The 18,422-nt window shown below is 43.9% G+C and overlaps 1 protein-coding gene across 1 annotated transcript in view; it reads right to left on the bottom strand.

The window, feature by feature from the left end:
- The window catches only part of LOC105507886 (receptor-type tyrosine-protein phosphatase mu), a 111,754-nt gene that overhangs the window by 53,989 nt on the left and 39,343 nt on the right, over positions 1-18,422 (bottom strand). The window contains exon 4 of the mRNA XM_011936598.1: positions 9,035-9,132. Coding sequence (XP_011791988.1) covers positions 9,035-9,132 — 98 coding nt within the window. The remainder of the gene's footprint in view (positions 1-9,034; positions 9,133-18,422) is intronic.

Below are 18,422 nucleotides of genomic sequence, written 5' to 3'. Positions count from 1 at the left end.
ACTACCTACTGGGGACTATGTTCACTGTTTGGTTGATGGGATCATTAGAAGCCCTAACCCCAGCACCACTAAATATACCCATTTAACAAACCTGCCCATGTGCCCCCTAAATCTAAAATAAAGACAAAATAAAATCCCTCCTCCTACTAAGGTCCAGCTCTTTACCACATGCTCCGAGACATCCTAGATTCCCACAGGCAGAATGAGTCCCTTTGTTGGTACTATCACACTCTGAACATGTCTCACAGTTCATTGCTGATACACGGTTCTCAATGACCACAGGTGATAAGAGTGTGAGGACAAGTGAGTTATAACTATCTTTGGATTCTTAGTGTCATAGATACGGTAAGTACAGCACTAAATGTTGGATTAAATTGTGCTGAGAAGGGATTAACAAGCCTATCTTTGGGCTAATTTGTGAACATGACAAATTGAGCTCTTTGGCTGAACTTTTTACAGAGGGGAACTGAGGTTTTCAGGCAGAGAAAACCTCCAGCTTCCCCAGGGCAGCCAGGGAACCATCTTTCCTGGAGGAGCTGTTGTCGAGGAGTCTGTAGAAGGCCTTTCTCCTGCTGCTGATAGCTCAGTACTCGTTAGCGCCTCCTTTCTTGGCTGATGTGCTGGGGGTGGTGGCTGGCGTGAAGCCCGGCAGTGCCTGGATGGGAATCATCACAGGCTATACTGCCAATTTTCTCTTTGACTCCTAGTTTTGTGCTACAGTTAACAACAATTCCAGTTTAGGAATTGCTGATATTTCCAGCAGAAACAGATAATTCATGACTACAGAATTGAAGGAATTCAAGGAAAGGTGCAAACTCCACCATCTCTGACAACAGAGAGGCCGTCCCTGCGGCCAGATTTAGGGAAATGGTTGTTGACCAACTCTTCTACTGAGCCTACCTGGAAGGACCCACAGCCTGGTAGCTGTGCACAGGAATGGCTGAGAAGGTGAGTTTGCAGAACTGGAAACAGGCACAAAAGATGCTCAATTTATTTTGCAATCCTTAGAGTAATCCCATGGCACAGGAGGGTGTGTATTAGTGCATGAGTCCCTGTACTTAACAGATGAGGAATCTGGGGCTCAGAGATGTTGCAATGGGCATGGGAAGAGCCAAGGTCTGAACCAAGGCCTTCTGATTCTCTGACTTACTATAAATGAGGAAGGGCTACAACTTATACTCAAGGACAGAATATGGCAAGTGACATACAGAGAGGATGCTAATGATGGAGATAAAAGGGCCAGTTGAATAATCAGGTCAGGTTTCCTTCTTAGAAAGGGTGGAATTTTCAATTAGTATTAAAAGAACGGCCCTGGTTAAGCAGGCAGAGGGAGGAAGGCAAGGAGGTGCTGTCCCTGCACTGTCCCAGACAAAAGCCATTAGTCACATGTGGACATTTCAATTTAAATTAATACAAATGAAATAAACCTCAGAAGTCAATCTCTCAGTCACAATAACCACACTGAAAATACTCAGTAGACCCCTGCAACTAGAGGCTCTGCAGGGACTGTGCAGACCTAGAGCGTTCCAAACTGGCAGGGGTTTTCCCGGAGAGCTCCACTGTGCACAGGCCAGATAGCACCAAAGGCACAAGGAATGCAGTGCTGGGCGTGTGTGGCACACAGCAAATACTTTGTCTGCCTGGCATTTCCAAGACTTGTAAGAGAACGCTGGGAAGCAAGCTTGGGTGCTGTAGACTAGAGCGACACTGTGAAGGTACAGAATAGAGGCATCCTGAGGTTTGGGCTTTGTTCTGGATTCGACAGGAATCACTGAAGGATTCGGAACAGATGAGTGGTGTGTCAGGATCTAATGTTTATAAAAATTAACGTGGCACTGACGCACAGAATGCATAGAAGACAGTGTTGTCTAAAAGACCACCAGGATGGCTGGATAGTAGGAGGGAGAGCTTTATTGGGGTTATCAGTTTGCAAGCTGGGAAGAGTCTCTAGCATGGACTGAAGGTGCTCTCTCTTTAGAACAAAGGACAGGTTGGGTTTTATGCCTCACCAGGTCTGTATCACACACACGAGTCATACGTATCAGCAGGTTTGGGGGAAAAGCTATACATATTTATAAGGGGAGCTGAGCACATGTGCAATAGGTAAACATACATCCCATGTTCACTTTGGGGTGGGATTTTTACCATGAAAAGGAAATGGCATTTGGCTCTTTACATCAAAAGGTCAGCTACGGGACACAGAGACAGTCTGTGTGCAGCTTCTATGAGCTGCCAAAATGGGCTGGAGGTCTGCAGCTGCTGATCAGGAAAGAGTGTTTGCAAGGCTGGTCCTCTGTCCACTCAGAGTTGCAGTGGTCTGGGTTGTGACTCAGAGCTATAGCTCCTATCGGTAGGGAGTTTGGCCATAGGAACTTAGAGGATTTGCCATGACAGGCCCTGAACCGTAAACCTGTAGGTAACTCTGTTTCCTTAACCTTTCCGTCTTAGTTGGTGATGGGACATCCATTTTTGTCTCCGAGACCACAACAGCACAAGGTGACCAGTGTGGACGCTGGGTTGACCAGTGTGGATGCTGGGGTGACCAGTGTGGACACTGCTGCCAGGACTGATAAGAAAGACTATGAGTTCCCAAGCTGCAGTGGAGGCACCATGAAAACAGGAGGCAGGTGTGCTGTTCACATGGTGTTTTTATGGCTTGACATTGGATTGGGCTGAGTACAAAATGAAGTTTGTTTTCAAGCCTGAATGATAAGAAGAGGTCCTGGGGACCAGGAGTCTGAAGAGGAATGGACAAGATTAGTTTCTGAGGTGCTTGTTTTGTGCCAGTTGCGGGACACAGAGGTAGAGATGGCCAATGAGCACTTAAATGCCCAGGCGTAACGTGCAGGAGGGAGGTAAGGCTTATGTCCGCTTCATCCCTATGACAGGTGAAAGGATGACCGATCGAGATGAGGAGTGTTTGCTGAATGAGCATAAATTATTCAAAGGCTAAGACTGTAAATACACAGGTCACAAAAAATCAATCTTAAATACCAGTTTATGAAAAAGGATCTGTGAAAGTAACAGTGAGCGCTCAAGACGGAAAACTGTCAGCAATGTCTATGAAAACAATTTCCCTCTTCCCTTTCTTATGAGTTTGATGTCTTGGAACAACTTAAGAGATTTTGTAGTAAAAACAATTGCTAATATTTTTATTCTTATAATTAACCACTATTTTCACACTTTTTATAAAAGGGCAACCTTGCCTCTCTCTTGCTTCCTCATTGATCCTGGGTCTGGTGGCTGTTGCAGAAAAGAAGATGTTTTTTCTTGGCTGTGAGAGGAGCACCTGGAATCTTAATACACCTTCCTTGTATGTGAATTAGAAAGTTGTTCGTTCTGATGTCTAGTGTTCATTGTAAACCTTTCTTTTCATGACTCTTTCAGTGACAAGTGCTGTGAAAGGAATTTTAGGGCAGGCTCCTTGGGTGGAAAATAGCCAAGAATCCACATAGGTGGTTTCTTCCCATCCCCTACTGTGACAGAGGTCCATAACTCTGGTCCCCACTTCTCTCAGCTCCAAAACATTTTATCTTCTGTTATCAGAACTATTCAGAGTGACTCAACAATAATTTTCCTAAATGACTGTGAGACCTCATTTGGATTTTTAATAAACAGTCACATTCTAATGAGGTCTTCATAAAGCTGACTAAATATGTTTAGAAATCATTAGCTTAAATTACCGGTGCAAAAGTCTCCTTTGGGAGTCCTGCAGATTTGGTTATAAGACTTCTGGCAGATGGTGTAGTTCAACACCGCAACACAATTTTTGAATCTCCACACAAACGGTGTAAATGGGAATGCCTGGGAAACAGGTGACTGGATTAAAAAACTAAATGTCCCTCAGGTGGGTTCATTAAAGAGGTAAAATAATCACAACACGTTCCAGCGCCATTTCAATGCCAGGTGTGCAGCCGGCGGCAGGTGCCAGGAAAACCGACAAGGGTCCCTTCCCAGAACACGCGGGCTAAAAGGGGAGGCATGGTGGTGACAAGGAAGTCTTAGATAATGACAGGTCCTGGCAGATGTACCGGGGACCCTGCTGGAGGGAAGTGCAGCATCTGTGTCTTCTGCACCAGGTGCTGCGACAGGAAAGGTCTCCTGGTGGCTCCAACACCAGCAATTAGGGCCGCCAAATGCGGAGTGCTTCAGGGCAAAATGGGGGGAAGCAGGTCCCCAGCTCTGCCTTAATGAATCGGCAGCAAGTCTGAGTAAACAAACACGCATCCGCCTAGCTCATGCTTAATGCATGAAGGATGCACCATGTGTGGTACACATGTTAAGTAGGTAGCTACTGCCCTTAAAAATCATGTCATTTTCATTTCTTGGGTGGTTTGTTGTTGTTTTGAAGCATGGAAAATGGAGGAGCTATCTGTAAACAAAAGTGCAGGATTAACAATGGGAAACAGCCTGGAACAAGGAGAGTGCTTTTCCCACGAGGGAACATGACCTCTTGTCAAAACCCCCAAATCATGCCAGACATTTCAAGGACAGATGCCATAATTTCATTACTAATTGAAGTCAGGCCCATCCAAGGGGTTGATGGCAACGAGGTGGGGCCTCTTCAGAGCTTACCCGTGTCCTCACAAACTTGGTAAGGATTTGGAAGAATTTTTTTTTTTTTTTTAATAAGCTTACCAGACCTAAAATGGTTGAGTTACTTTAAATCTACGGATTTAGATGTATGGGTAAACCAGAAACCTAGTTACCACCACCCACTTCAGCCACACCTTATTGGAAACAAAATTTCCATGGTTATTTGTCAGAAGGAACAGTTACTGTCATAAAAATCACCAGTGACTACCCTGGACGTGACGGGTCCAGGTGCCTGATGGAAGGAACAGTGACCACCACTGCATATCATTTTCATTCCTTTTCTAAACCCAGGTCGCTCTGAATGAAGCCTGGCTCCCTGCAAATGTGCCATGTCTGAGACACAGTGGGCTTTAGCGTGTAATGATTATTTTTTGCTGCGGTAATTTTACAGCACAATCTTCTTCTGACTTTTCCACCAGAGACTATGCTGTCCTCATCTTTTCTGAAAGTAAAAGGCTGTATCGTATGAAATCAGCTTAACCTCTTAAGCCACTGGGTCCAGACACAGTGGTGTGCTTTGTAATTTCAATTAAGCAAACAATAGATGTGACTTTAATTTAAAAAATCCAGTAATAGCTGTTATTTAGCAATTATCTACTTCTCAAAATAATTTACTTAGGACTGTCTTGTCAGCGAGCTCCAGTGCAAATACTGACCGTGTGCATGGGTGCGCGGCTTTCTGGGATGCTGGGATTGTGAAGGGAAGGCACCCGAGAGCGGGCTCCAGCCACCTCTTTCTCCCCATCACACGGGGGCGGTCAGCAAGGATGTGTGAAGTGAATGAAGGAGTCAGATGGGAGTACACCTCTCAGGGGAAGAAACACAAGCACATGAAAGCAGATGAAATGTTTAGGCTACATGAGGTGGCTCTGGTGTGCTCACACTATGCTGAGGTACTCTCTCTATTCACCTTGCTAGGCATTTGCTCAGGGCCCTGGGCCTGGAAGGAGAGGCCACTGAGCAATGCTGTCTCTTCCCTTCAGGGAACTTGCTTTCTGGTGGAGCTGGCCTTTTTTTCCCCAATAGTCATTAATGTTTTCATAGTAAAAGTAGGTAGATTTGGTGTGCGGAAGAAAAAGGGTCTTTTTCTTCAGTCTTAGGTTTGTTGGTGGAAACCTAAGGTTACACTAACAGCTGTACTATTGAGTCCCTGAAATGGGCAGGAACTTCTCTAACCTCCTGACATGTGGAAACTCACTGAATCTTTACAAGAACCCCATTAAGCAGGCTGTTATGGACTGAATATCTGTGTACCCCCAAAACTCATATGGTGAAGCCCTAACCCCCAAGTGTGACTGTATTTGGAGATGGGCCTCCAAGGAAGTAATGGTGGCTAAATGAGGTCATTAAGGTGGGGCCCTCACCCAATAGGATTCGTGTCCTTGTAAGAAGAGACACCACGGAGCTTGTGCTCTCTCTGACATGTGAAGTTGCAGCAAGAAGGTGGCCACATGAAAGCCAGGAGGGCCCGCACCAGAAGCAGAATCCTGCCAGACCCAGATTGGGACTGTCCAGCCTCCAGAACAGGAAGATAGTACATGTCTCTTGCGTAAGCCTCCCAGCTTGTGGTATTTGGTTATGGCAGCCCCATCAGGTGGACACACAGTACTGCTAGTTTCCTCTTTCCAGAGAAAGGTCCGTGGAAGGAGAGGCCCAGTACCCTCTTCTAGGCCGGGCTGGTGGCCCTCCCTGCCTCAGCAGCCTCCTTGCCAACTCACCTGCACTCCCATGCTGGCACTCGGCAGAGACATCATTGAAAGAAAGAAATGGTTTTTATACTTTTAGTACATAAAATATTGCTCTGAAAGTGTTTAAACTTTGCGTAATAGCCCCATAGTACCTCCCCGCCTTTGGTCGCTTACTATATTCTTTGTCATACAGAGGATTTTACGTAAATCTTACTATCATACATTTTCCTATCCTATTCCTTAATATGGTGGGCTTCTGGTGTCTTACATCTGGCCTGTTTTGACCTACTGGTATATTCCTCTCTTCCTATCTATGTGTGGCACCTATAATTTTACCTTTTCCTGTAGTCTTGTCTGGTTTTGATATTGAGGTTATACTAGCCTCTTAAAATGAAATAAGGGAAGAAGCTTTCTTTCCTCTTAAAATGAAATGGGGGAACAACCTTTCTTTTCTGTTCTCTTAGAATAATTTTTATAAAATGTATATAATTTATGTATTTTTATGTATTTATAAAGTGTTATATATTTTTAAAATGTGCAACATTTGAATTATCTGTTCCTTGAATATTTAGTACCTGTAAATACGCTGGTACATTTCCATGGGTCAATTTTTAACCAGAATTAGAGTTTAAGGTAATTATTATCTACTCAGAATTTCTGTTTCTTTTTGAGTCAGTTTTGGAAAGTCATATTTTTCTAGAAAATTACCTAATTCATCAAATATATTGTGATTCATATTATTCTGTTGCAGTAAAAAAAAAATCTGCTATTGGCTATATGTGGTTTTTCTCTATTTATTTCTGATCTGTTGCCAGAGGTGCATGTTATTAACCTTTTCACAAAACCAGCTTTTTATTTTGTTGAACTTTATTACTGCTTCTTAATAATGCTTTTTAAGTTAATAAATTTCTATTCATGTTTATTATTTCCTTTTTTTTTCCTTTGGTTTTGCTCTGTTCTTCATCTGTCTTCTTGAATTAGATGCTTAGTTGGTATTTCCTCTTTTCTAATAACAACATTTAAAAACATGTATTTCCTTTCCTGGTACCACCTTATTTGCATCTGACAATGTTAATACTATAATGATACTTTATGATTCACAGTTCTAATTATTTTCTGATTTTATTAGGTGCTTACTTTGGCCCTGGAGTTGGCGGAAGTGCTTCACCCCCACAGATCCTACCTGAGTGAAGATGGTGTAACTTCCTTGTCAATTCCCCGGGCTGGTGGGTGCTCCTCTCCCTTCTCTCTCCTCCCTCTCCCTCCCTCCACTTCCCCAGTTTGCCTTTTCTCTGAGGGTCTACTCTTCGTGGGTTTTGGTTCTGTGTGGCAGTTGACATGTAAATTCTTAGCACTGTACATGTCCACATAATTTCCTGCCCTCAGTGGGCTTTAAAACCCAAGATCCAAGATCACAAAGACTGATGCTGCCCACCCTCCCTCAAGACTCACACAGAACCCCCTGCCCAGCCTCCTAAGGGCGCCTGCAAGCGCTACACACCCCAGGCTCTCTAGTCCTCACTTTATTTCCGGTCTGTAGTAGCTGTCTTTCTTAAGGGGTAAGCTAAACATTTAAAATATACATATTTGCATATGCATGTGATATACATATAAACATATTAAAATACATCTTCATATTTTTATCTAGAATTTCTAGATGTTTATAGGATTTCTAGATGTTCATAGGTTTATAATTTCTAGATGTTTATAGAATTTCTAGATGTGTATAGGATTTCTAGATTTTATATGTTTATAATTTCTAGATGTTTATAGAATTTCTAGATGTTTATAGGTTAATGTGCCATTTTTGCTAGAATTTTGTATGTGTGTGTGTGTATATATATATATCCTACTTATATTGTGTGTGTGTGTGTGTATATATATATACACACTTACTAAATATTCTCATTATGAGAGAATTGTGATGTCTTTCTTCTTCCTGGTTTGTGCTTCCTGAAACCTGAGACTCTTAAGAGACAATCCCTTTATGGTTCCTATCCCACTGCTTCAATTCTAGGATAACTTCTAGGCTGCCTTTGCTGAGGGCAAATCTCATGAAGCCAACTTCTCTTCAGTTAGCACAACCATGGAATTCAACCTACTGTAAATAAGGTACCTGCACGCTGTGTGTTTGCTCATTTTAAAATTTCACTTTGGAAATAATCCTATAGCATACCACTACTGAAATTACAACTACGTAAAAGTTTCCTGGTTAAATAAAAGCCCTGCTCATAAACAATTACTAAGGAGAAGGTAGTAGAAGACCTTCAGAAAGATGATGTTTTCCATTCTACAGGTTTGGAAACTGAGACACAGGAAAGGCCAATTTAAGCAAGAGAAGATGCTGGAATTCTAATCTAAGGATTGAATCCAGAGCTGCACAGTGTTTTTAGAGCCAATTTTCTTGAGTTTGGGAATACAGTCATGTCTAATGCAGCACCCATTGAGTTTTGACACTCAACAATCAGCATTCATGCTTAGAGGTATTTTTGTGCACTCAATATAGCCCGATAACAACTGCTTTTAAATCTTGAGTGCCTTTCTGTCTGTTGCTATCGCAACAAATGAAAGCAATTCAAGCTATGTTTACTGATAATTTATAAGCAAGTGCAGCAAGCAATAGGAGGAGCTGCAGTAGTTAATGTTTTTGGGAGTACACATAATACTTCAAAAGCTTGCCTCATGCCTTACTTTCTGTTACCAACTAAGCAAGGAACAAAATGGCCATTTGCAGCAGATGGTCCACTCACCCTTCCCACTTCCACAAGATTGGTCACCATGATGATGCTTGCAGTGTTTTCGTGCCACACCATCCTCCAGAAGTCATAGATGGTCTCCTGCATTGGCCCTGCAGCAAAACAGAACAGACACTTTTTGTTGTTGTTGTTGTTGTAAGTTTCAACTGGAAAATTTCCGGTGCTTGCAAATACATCTATTAATAACCACATGCAGTTCCCACACTTTTAGAGATGGACACAGGTCTCTAGTGTCAATGCAAAAAGATACTCTTTCTGAAACTGCCCCTATAGAAATATCGAATTTTTCATTCGTTGCTGAATTTTCTCATGTCATCAAACATCTGCATTTGAGCTCTTTTTAACCTTCTTAAACTACTACCATGAAAGAAAGTTATTTCTCCATCATTTAGCTATTTATCTCCATAGTACTCAAGAGTGAAATTTTAAAAAATTGACAACATTACTCTTTCTGCTAACAATTGGCAGATATCCCAGGGAAGTGGTATATAGAATGAAATGAGCCTCTACGGGAGAAATGGCCTCTTCTTGTTTCTAATATTTTTCTTTTTCTGTGCTATCTGTCAAATTAATCCATTTTTTTTTTCCGCCTGACTTTCTAAAGTAAGAGAGAGAAGTTAAGAGTTTTAAGCAGTTGCGCTTCCTCTCACTGAACATAAAGATTCCGGGCAGAATACGAATAGCCATCTACTTCCTTAGCTCTTGGAATATGAGCATTAAAAAGCTCTTTCCTATGGCTTGAAAAAAAATAAAAAAGGAAAAATACATATTACAAAAGGCCAATGCTACAGAGAGAATCGGGTACAGAAAGTTGGAATTTACAATTTCCTTTAATTCAGATTTAAAAAAACCCCAAACTCGACTTTGTGCCCATGCATACTTGAGGGTATAAATGTAATAGTAGAAATCTTTATAAGACATATAGAAAGGCAAGGAAATGAGAGAAGTGCAACTTCAAAGGCTTGGAGAGTCCCACGGTATATGTGAAATCATACAAATGTTCAGGCACATCCAGGACCAGAACCCAATTGTACTAGGCATCTTGACATTTCAGATTGCCGGAGCTGGAGCTCAAATATTTGAATTTGAGATTTGCTTCTGCCTTTAACTGGCTGTGTGATTTGGGGCAAGTTACTTAGCCTCTATGAGTTTCAGTGTCTTCTTTCTTTAGATACTGATCACAGTAACACCTCTCAAGGTTATTTTGAGGATTCTTGGAATTAATGTATACTTAGGCATTTTATAAACAACAAAGCAATAGAAAGAAAATGAGATGCATTTAAGGATGTCTATTAATAGCTGTCCTTTTGCTGCAGCCTGGACACTGAACAATAGTGACACACCCAAGAGGCCCTTCAGTCACACCCCATCCCTCTTGACCAATTAGCAATTGGTTCTTGTGTAATTTTTCTTCTCCTTCCTCCCTGTCGAGGCCTGCTTCCTTTCCTTCCACAACACAAATTCCTATCATTTCTCCCTTGCTGCTTCTGACTACACTGTTACCCTCCCCATAAAAGCTGACTTGGTCTCCTTATGTCTCTGCATCTAATCCCTTTGGGGAAGGGACCATGCACACCACCTCCCACAAAGTTCCACCAGTCATTTTGGCCACGTCCCTTGGCATGTGCGTGCCATTCTCCTGATGTAGAGGCTGAAGATTTCAGTGACTTTAATCTAAGGTTACAGAGGGGACAAGTAAACATCGGATTCCATCAATCACTACAGTTCTGGCTTGCAGAGAGGTACATTCATTGTGTACTTAACAGCTTGTTACTTATTCACAAGGGGGAAAAAAAGCACTGAGTCCATCTTTGAGCAAACAGCCCAATGTGACCCCTGAATCAAAGGGGGGCCTTCACTAGGTACACAGGCCTGTGCCACCTACTCAGAAATTTCCAGAAATAGTTCTGATGACAGTGGCTCTAATGGATGAATCAGAGGTCCCAGCATCATGGACAGCTTGTGCCTGCAGGAAGAGTAAAGCTACCTCCCTTCTCAGGGCCCAATAGGGGTCTTCTCAGAGACACTCTAGGCAGGGGCCCCATTTTGCCTCCAACATATTCCTCGCTCACCCCTTCTTGCCAGTCGACATCCTGGGACTGATTGGTGTAAGACCCTCCTGGAGGGGAACTCAGCCTTCTTTGTTTGCTGCTGTTTTCTTAGTGCCCTAGGAAACGCCTGGCACACAGCAGGAACCCAGTGAATCAATGGATGGATGGTAAGTCTGTATGCATGTGTGTAAACCGTATTATGATGACAGTGTTATGTTAAACCCATACTAGGTACGTCAAATTAAGACATAATGTTTGTACGATTCCCTTTCTCAACTTACATTTCTAAGATAATCTGGAGAAGCTTGAAAACACAGCACCTTTCCTCCTTTTCAATTCATGGAAAGGCGACATCTTCTGCAAGGATTTCTTCAGAAGGAGCATGATTATCACTCTGTTCTCAGAGCACAGCCTTGGAGCTCTGGAATTAAACCACTGCTCCCAGGCACTAGACAGATCACTCCTCTCGGTTTCCCCACCCAAGGCTCTGCTTCCAGCTTAGCTCAGTCCATCACCCTAGGTAACCACAGTGCAATCCTAGCTTCCCAGTGACTGTTCTCTATGGGAGGCACTGATTCTCAACTCTAGCTGCTTATTAAAATGACTGTGGAGATTTTAAAAAATTCTCATGTCCTAACTCAAGAGACTCTGACTGAACTGGGTTTGGGTGGGGGTTGGGTCTGGGTGTGTTTTCGGATCTCTCCTGATCTATAGCATCAAGGACATCGGCTTTGTCTTCCAATCTAACCATCAGGTGCTCTCCTATGGAGTGGTAACTGTGAAACGCCAAAGATTTGTTTGTTCTGAATCTCCTGACTGGTCTAACCTGGCCTGCAAGCTCTGTGAACCATGGAATCCTGTTTTCCTCGGATGTAGAAGGAACTCTATTCATAACATGTCATCTAGGAATATGACCATGCCACCTCACCTCTGCGGCTAGGCATCAGTTAAGATGGCCTGGGTTTTTACATGTTTACATAACTAAATTCGCATTGTCTTTAAAATAAAGGGTGTTTATAAGCACTAGCAGCTCACTTGGCTGGTAATACACACTTAGTTTTTGTGATTTTCTTGTCCATTGACCTACGCTCAAAAAGATTACGATACAAAAATAAACTAGGTGAAATTCTTTTCAATGCTAAAATTAGATACGTGGATCCAGAAGAACAAAAAGAGTTTGGTGTTAAAATCTAAAAATGAAATTGAACACAAAGATTATTCTAAATAGATCCCAGAAAGAAAAAAAAAGTGCAGGCAGAGACATCTCCCTGCGGTGCAGCTGGCCTCGTTCTCTCCTGTCTCCACTCTCCTGCAGGCACCGGCTGCTGTGCAGCCAACACTTGGCGGCTGCTCCTTCTGCCACACACGTGGCTTCCTCCCTGGCCTGGTCACTGTGGTGGCTCAACAGTAAAACTGCTCAGGGGTGAGCACTGGTGATTTGTGGCTGATGATTCAAGATGTTTTTCCAAATGTTCATTCAAATCCTGTTTTTTATTTTTCTGTGTGGGTGTGTGTTTTTTTTTTTTTTTTTGAGGGTAGAAAATAGGGAAGGTGTCCAAATAAGGTTTTTAATGCAGCATGTATCAATCCTGTTTTTCTTTTCTCTTCCACGTATTTCAAATTATTTCCCAAGATCTCAAGGTTTTTAATGCAGCATGTATCAATCCTGTTTTTCTTTTCTCTTCCACGTATTTCAAATTATTTCCCAAGATCTCAATAGAATATTACTCAGCTACCTGTCTCCTGGCAAAAACCCTCCAGGCCAGGGGAGGGGTGGACTTTACTGTCACCAAAGCTACTCCATTTGGATTCAGCAGCTCCTGGTGGGGTCTGAGTGACCACGACCATCATGAGCCAACATCACAAGTCCAAAGATGTGAGCCTGGTACACAAGGAGGCTCCTCTTAGCACCCATGCCCCTGAAGGACCTAAAGACAGGGGGAACAGCATGGGAGGTCAGTAACCCTTTGCCTTTGACCTGTGACTCCCAAGATCACTGTGGATTGCTCACAGAGTGCACAAACCAATAAACTCCCAAGATTTTTTCAGAGCAAGGAGCTCTGAAAAGCCTCTCTCTCTCTAGGTGTGAACAGGTGCGACTGCAAGAGAGGGCATTTGATTTCTGCAGTTTCTGGCTGGGGGGAGCCACTGTAATTGCTGTGGTGGTGCATTTACAGATGTTTGCACAATAGGCAAGATGGTTCATCTCAGCAGTTGTCCCCCTGTGGGAAATCTGAAAGGTAACATCTAGAAATTTCAGTCATATCAGGCCAGTAATATATTCCATCTCCTCCAGCTGGCAGGTACACAGAGACCTCTGCTGAGAAGGAAAGGTGCAGGGGGCCATTCTTGCCACCACCAAGCCCCAAAGGAAAAAAAAAGAGTGGAAAGTTTTTTTTTTTTTTCCCAATAAAAAACATTAACCATTAACAAGCAATGAAAAGCATAAATGAAAAAGATTCAAGGATGGGCTTTATTGTATAAGATGAGTTCTCTAGTTCATGGGAAGTGAGAGATATTAAAAACGATCATTCCAACAATGTCTAATATTCAGGTGATGGGTGCCCTAGAAGCCCACACCTCACCACTAAGCAATATATCCATGTAACACAACTGCACGTGTACCCCCAAATCTATCAAAATGATTGTTTTCAAACCTTGATGACTTGTACCCCTGCTTTTCACATTTGAATTTCAATACACTATGTTTTCTATGTTAACTAGAGCTGCTGAGAAGTCAAGGTCCCTTAAGCTCACAGTGGCACTTTTGAGTTTTTTGAAGTAAAGAAAGATAATATAAATACGAATTGGCATTCCATCATAAACAGAATAATACCTAATGTCCTTTAAACACTTACTATTTGCCAGGTCCTGTTTGAAGTAGTTTACATGTACGAATGCATTACATTTAGAAAACACCATCCTATGAAACAGGTCTTATTGCTCACCCCCCATTTTACTGACGGAGACTGAGGCACTGGGAAGTCAAGCAAGCTGTCCAAGGTCACACAGCCAGTGAGCCATGGGGCTGAGTTTTGAACCAGGAGTTTGACTCCATTACATCATGCCGCCTCATTTGAACATCGGAAGCAACTCAGAAGGGCTCTACCCGACAGGTGTGTACCACACAATCCCAGCAAGAAGAAAACAGGAGAGACCCCATGTTAACCACACTGAAACCGCCTCTTTAAAGATGTTTTCATCTCAGGTCACTTCCCTCCTTTAACTCCTCCAAGGGCCTCCCACGGATACAGGATCAAATTCAGCTTCACAGCACAGCCAGCCCCCAAGCGTCTTCGCTTAGCCGGCAGGACTACTTCAAGAGCACAGCACACCCTGCTTCCCCTGCTCCATTTCTGTCCCTGCTCCAAACCCCAGCCACCATGACAACTCATCCATTTACCAAGTGGACGAATACAACTCCCCAAACCCACATGGGGCCTCCCCTGAATCCGTTCCCTACCCCTCAGCCAGGGCTCATCTATGACGACTGTAAACCCCGCATGTCATTTTCCTGTGTAAATCTTCCCACGGCTTTCCGTTGCTCTCAGAGTAAGCCCTAAATTCTTTAATAAGGCAAATGCGGTCCCACACAGTCTGTCCTGAACTGTGTCAGGGTGCCTGCCCCTCCCTGACCATCTGTCTCCCTCACGCTCCTCCCCAGCGTCCTCCCACAAGACCCCCCTCTGCTGATGAGTCAGTTAAAGCCTGCACGTCTCCTTGCTGGTTTCAGCTTAGCAGTCTGAAAGTCACTTCCTCAGGCCACTTTTCCAAGACCCAAGTGGAGGCTCCCTGTTTCTTCATGATGTTTAAAGTGAGTTGTGGTGCCAGTGTGTTTTCCACGCATGTTTTCCTAATGTGGCCTCATGCCAAGCTTGCTTTGTTCATTTATACCACTGTCCTGGCCTCATTGGGTGAGTGGCCACCCCTGCACGCAGCAGTTAAGCACTCAGCCTAGTATTAAATGCCAGGCATTCTGTGAGGTACGGTAGAGATGTAAAGGTGAGTAATATATACACGGTCTCCACCATTCAGAAACTTGAAATTTTCTAAGGTAGAGATAAGAACAGCCCACACTCTCATGTAAAGTACAGTAAGGCAAACATCCTGAGACACTTAAACCCCGAACTGATGTAATTCCAGCCACTCAGAGGCTGAGATGGGAAGACTGCTTGAGCCCAGGAGTTTGAGACCAGCCTGTGCAACATACTGAGAACCTATCTCAAAAAATAAATAGATTAAAACAAACCCTTCAAACTGAGCTATGCATACCCTGGAAGATACATAAAGACTATCCAAGGCATATATGAGCAGTTCTTCAAGTATTAATTTCCAGATAGTTAATATCTATAAGGACTCTGCCAAAACTTATTCCCTAGATAGGAGTCTCCAGCCTCCATATGCAATAGTCTTTTTTAAATTTCCTCTTCTTTTCTCTTTTCATTTCTTTCTTTTTAAAATATATTATTATACATACTTTTTGACGATTGCTCTGTTGCCAGGCTGGAGCCCAGTGGCATGATCTTGGCTCACTGCAACCTCCGCCTCCTGGGTTCAAGCAATTCTCCTGGCTTAGCCTTCTGAGTAGCTGAGACTACAGGCACGCACCACCACACGCAGCTATTTTTTGTATTTTTAGTAGAGTCGGGGTTTCACCAACATCTCTATCTCCTGACCTCGTGATCTGCCCACTTCAGCCTCCTAAAGTGCTGAAATTACAGGTGTGACCCTACCTTTCCCTTCCCCTCTTCTTCTCTCATCCTCCTCCTCCTCTTTCTTCTTTTTCTTCTTCTTCCTCTTCCTCCTGACCCCTCCCCCTCTCCCTCCTGCTCCTTTTTCTCTCTTTCTTTTTTTGAGACAGAGTCTAGCCCTGTCGCCCAGGCTGGAATACAGTGGTATGATCACTGTTCACTGTAGCCTTGACCTCCTAGATTCAGGTGATCCTTCCACCTCAGCCTTCTGAGTATCTTGGACCACAGACACTACGCACAGCTAATTTTTGTATTTTTGGTAGAGATGGGGCCTCACTACGTTTCCCAGGCTGGTTTTTAACTCCTGGATTCAAGCAATCTGCCTGCCTCGTCCAGTTATTTTTTGTTTTTTTTTGGTAGAGATGGGGGTCTCACTATGTTGCCCAGGCTGGTTTTCAACTCCTAGATTCAAGCAATCTGCCTGTCTCATCCTTTCAAAGGGCTGGGATTACAGGGATGACACACTGTGTCCAGCCTCACCAGAGTCTTTCACACACTTGAAAAAAACACCTATCTCAAATATGACCATGGGGCACTGCCCAGTTGTAAAAACCTACAGGTGTGCGCTGGAATACTGGCTCCAGAAACTCACTTCCCTGTGTGAAACAATTCTCTTAGGAGTAAAACTTAGTATTTTGGCTTATGTTACGACGTTTCAAACTCAGAACCCCTGACGCAGTAGAGGTTGGTAACATTTATTACTTTGTAATTTTTATTTATTTATTTATTATGAGACAGAGTCTCTGTCACCCAGTCTGGAGTGTGGTGGCTCAATCATGGTAAGAAGTGACAATGTGCTAGCAGCCCTCACTCACTCTTGGCGCCGCCTTGGCGTCGGCATCCGCTCTGGCCATGCTGGAGGGGCCCTTCAGCCCGCTGTGCGCTTTTGGGACCCCTCTCTGGGGCTGGCCAGGCCGGAGCCGGCTCCCTCTGCTCGCAGGGAGGTGTGGAGGGAGAGGCGCCAGCGGCGGGAGCCAGGGCAGTGCAGCGCCCACAGGCTGGCGCGGGTTCCGGGTGGGCGTGGGCTCCCTATGCGCGGGTTCCGGGATTGGGGGACGAGCTCCCTCTGGGCTGCTGGAGTGCACAGGCCAGATGCTGCAAACTCCCCTTGCCAGTGCCAATGAGATGAAGCTGGCTGGGCTTCTGGGACTCCGGGAAGGGAGGGGACTTGGAGAAATTTTCTGACTAAAGGATTGTAAATGCACCAATCAGCACTCTGCGTCTAGCTAAAGGTTTGTAAATGCACCAATCAGCACTCTGTGTCTAGCTAATGGTTTTTAAATGCACCAATCAGTGCTCTGTGTCTAGCTAATCTGGTGGGGACTTGGAGAACTTTTGTGTCTAAATAAAGGATTGTAAATGCACCAACCAGCACTCTGGGTCTAGCTAAAGGTTTGTAAATGCACCAATCAGCACTGTCAAAATGGACCAATCAGCAGGATGTGGGTGGGGCCAGATAAGGGAATAAAAGCAGGCCACCGGAACCAGCAGTGACAACCCACTCAGGTCCCCTTCCATGAAGTGGAAGCTTTGTTCTTTCGCTCTTTGCAATAAGTCTTGCTGCTGCTCACTCTTTGGGTCCTCACGGCCTTTATGAGCTGTAACACTCACTGCAAAGGTTTGCAGCTTCACTCCTGAAGCCAGTGAGACCACCAACCCACTGGGAGGGATGAACAACCCTGGACGCGCCACCTTTATGAACTGTAACACTCACCATGAAGGTCTGCAGCTTCACTCCTGAAGCCAGCGAGACCACGAACCCACCAGAAGGAACAAACTCCGGACACACCATCTTTGAGAACCGTAACACTCACTGCGAGGGTCTGCGGCTTCATTCTTGAAGTCAGCGAGACCAAGAACCCACCAATTCCAGACACAATGGGTCACTGCAACCTGCGGCTTCCGGTTCAAGTGATTCTCCTGGCTCAGCCTTCTGAGTAGCTGGAACTACAGGCGTGTGCTACCATGCCCAGCTAGCTTTTGTGTTTTCAGTAGAGATGGAGTTTTGCCATGTTGGCCAGGCTGGTCTCCAACTCGTGACCTGAAATGATCTGCCCGCCTCAGCCTCCCAAAGTGCTGGGATTACAGGCGTGAGCTGCCATGCCTGGCCATATTTACTCTTTTAAATGGAACTAGAATGCTTTCGAGGAGTGCCAAATTTTCTTGGATGAAAACCTTAAGTGAAAGTTTCATGAGTTTTCTTTCAGGTTTGATATGCTTGAATCTGTAAGGCAGTTAAAAAAATCACGTATCATATTTATCTTAATTACACCAATCCTCATTTTATCTTAGAAAATATTTCATACTGTCTATCTCTTATTAACAAACACACTTACATAAACATGATGAAAGTTTTCAATATCAAACTCAAACGTTTAGAGCAGGTACATAATTTCTTCAAACTTCTTTTGGGGATACACAAGAAGAAGTATGAAGGCCAGGGTCAGTAACTGATGTATGAGGATGCCTGTAGCAGTCAAAGTCAGAAAGAGCTTAGGTCTGACTGGCGAGGTAACAGCAGGACTAGCATTGTTGAAGTCAGGCAACTGGCATGGGTCTCAAAGGACAGAGTGCAACTCT

The sequence above is a fragment of the Colobus angolensis genome, unplaced genomic scaffold (assembly GCF_000951035.1).
Source record: "Colobus angolensis palliatus isolate OR3802 unplaced genomic scaffold, Cang.pa_1.0 Scaffold155, whole genome shotgun sequence".
In the NCBI taxonomy this organism is placed as follows: domain Eukaryota; kingdom Metazoa; phylum Chordata; class Mammalia; order Primates; family Cercopithecidae; genus Colobus; species Colobus angolensis.
Note: the sequence above shows the minus strand (reverse complement) of the source record. Positions and strands in the feature narration are given on the sequence as shown.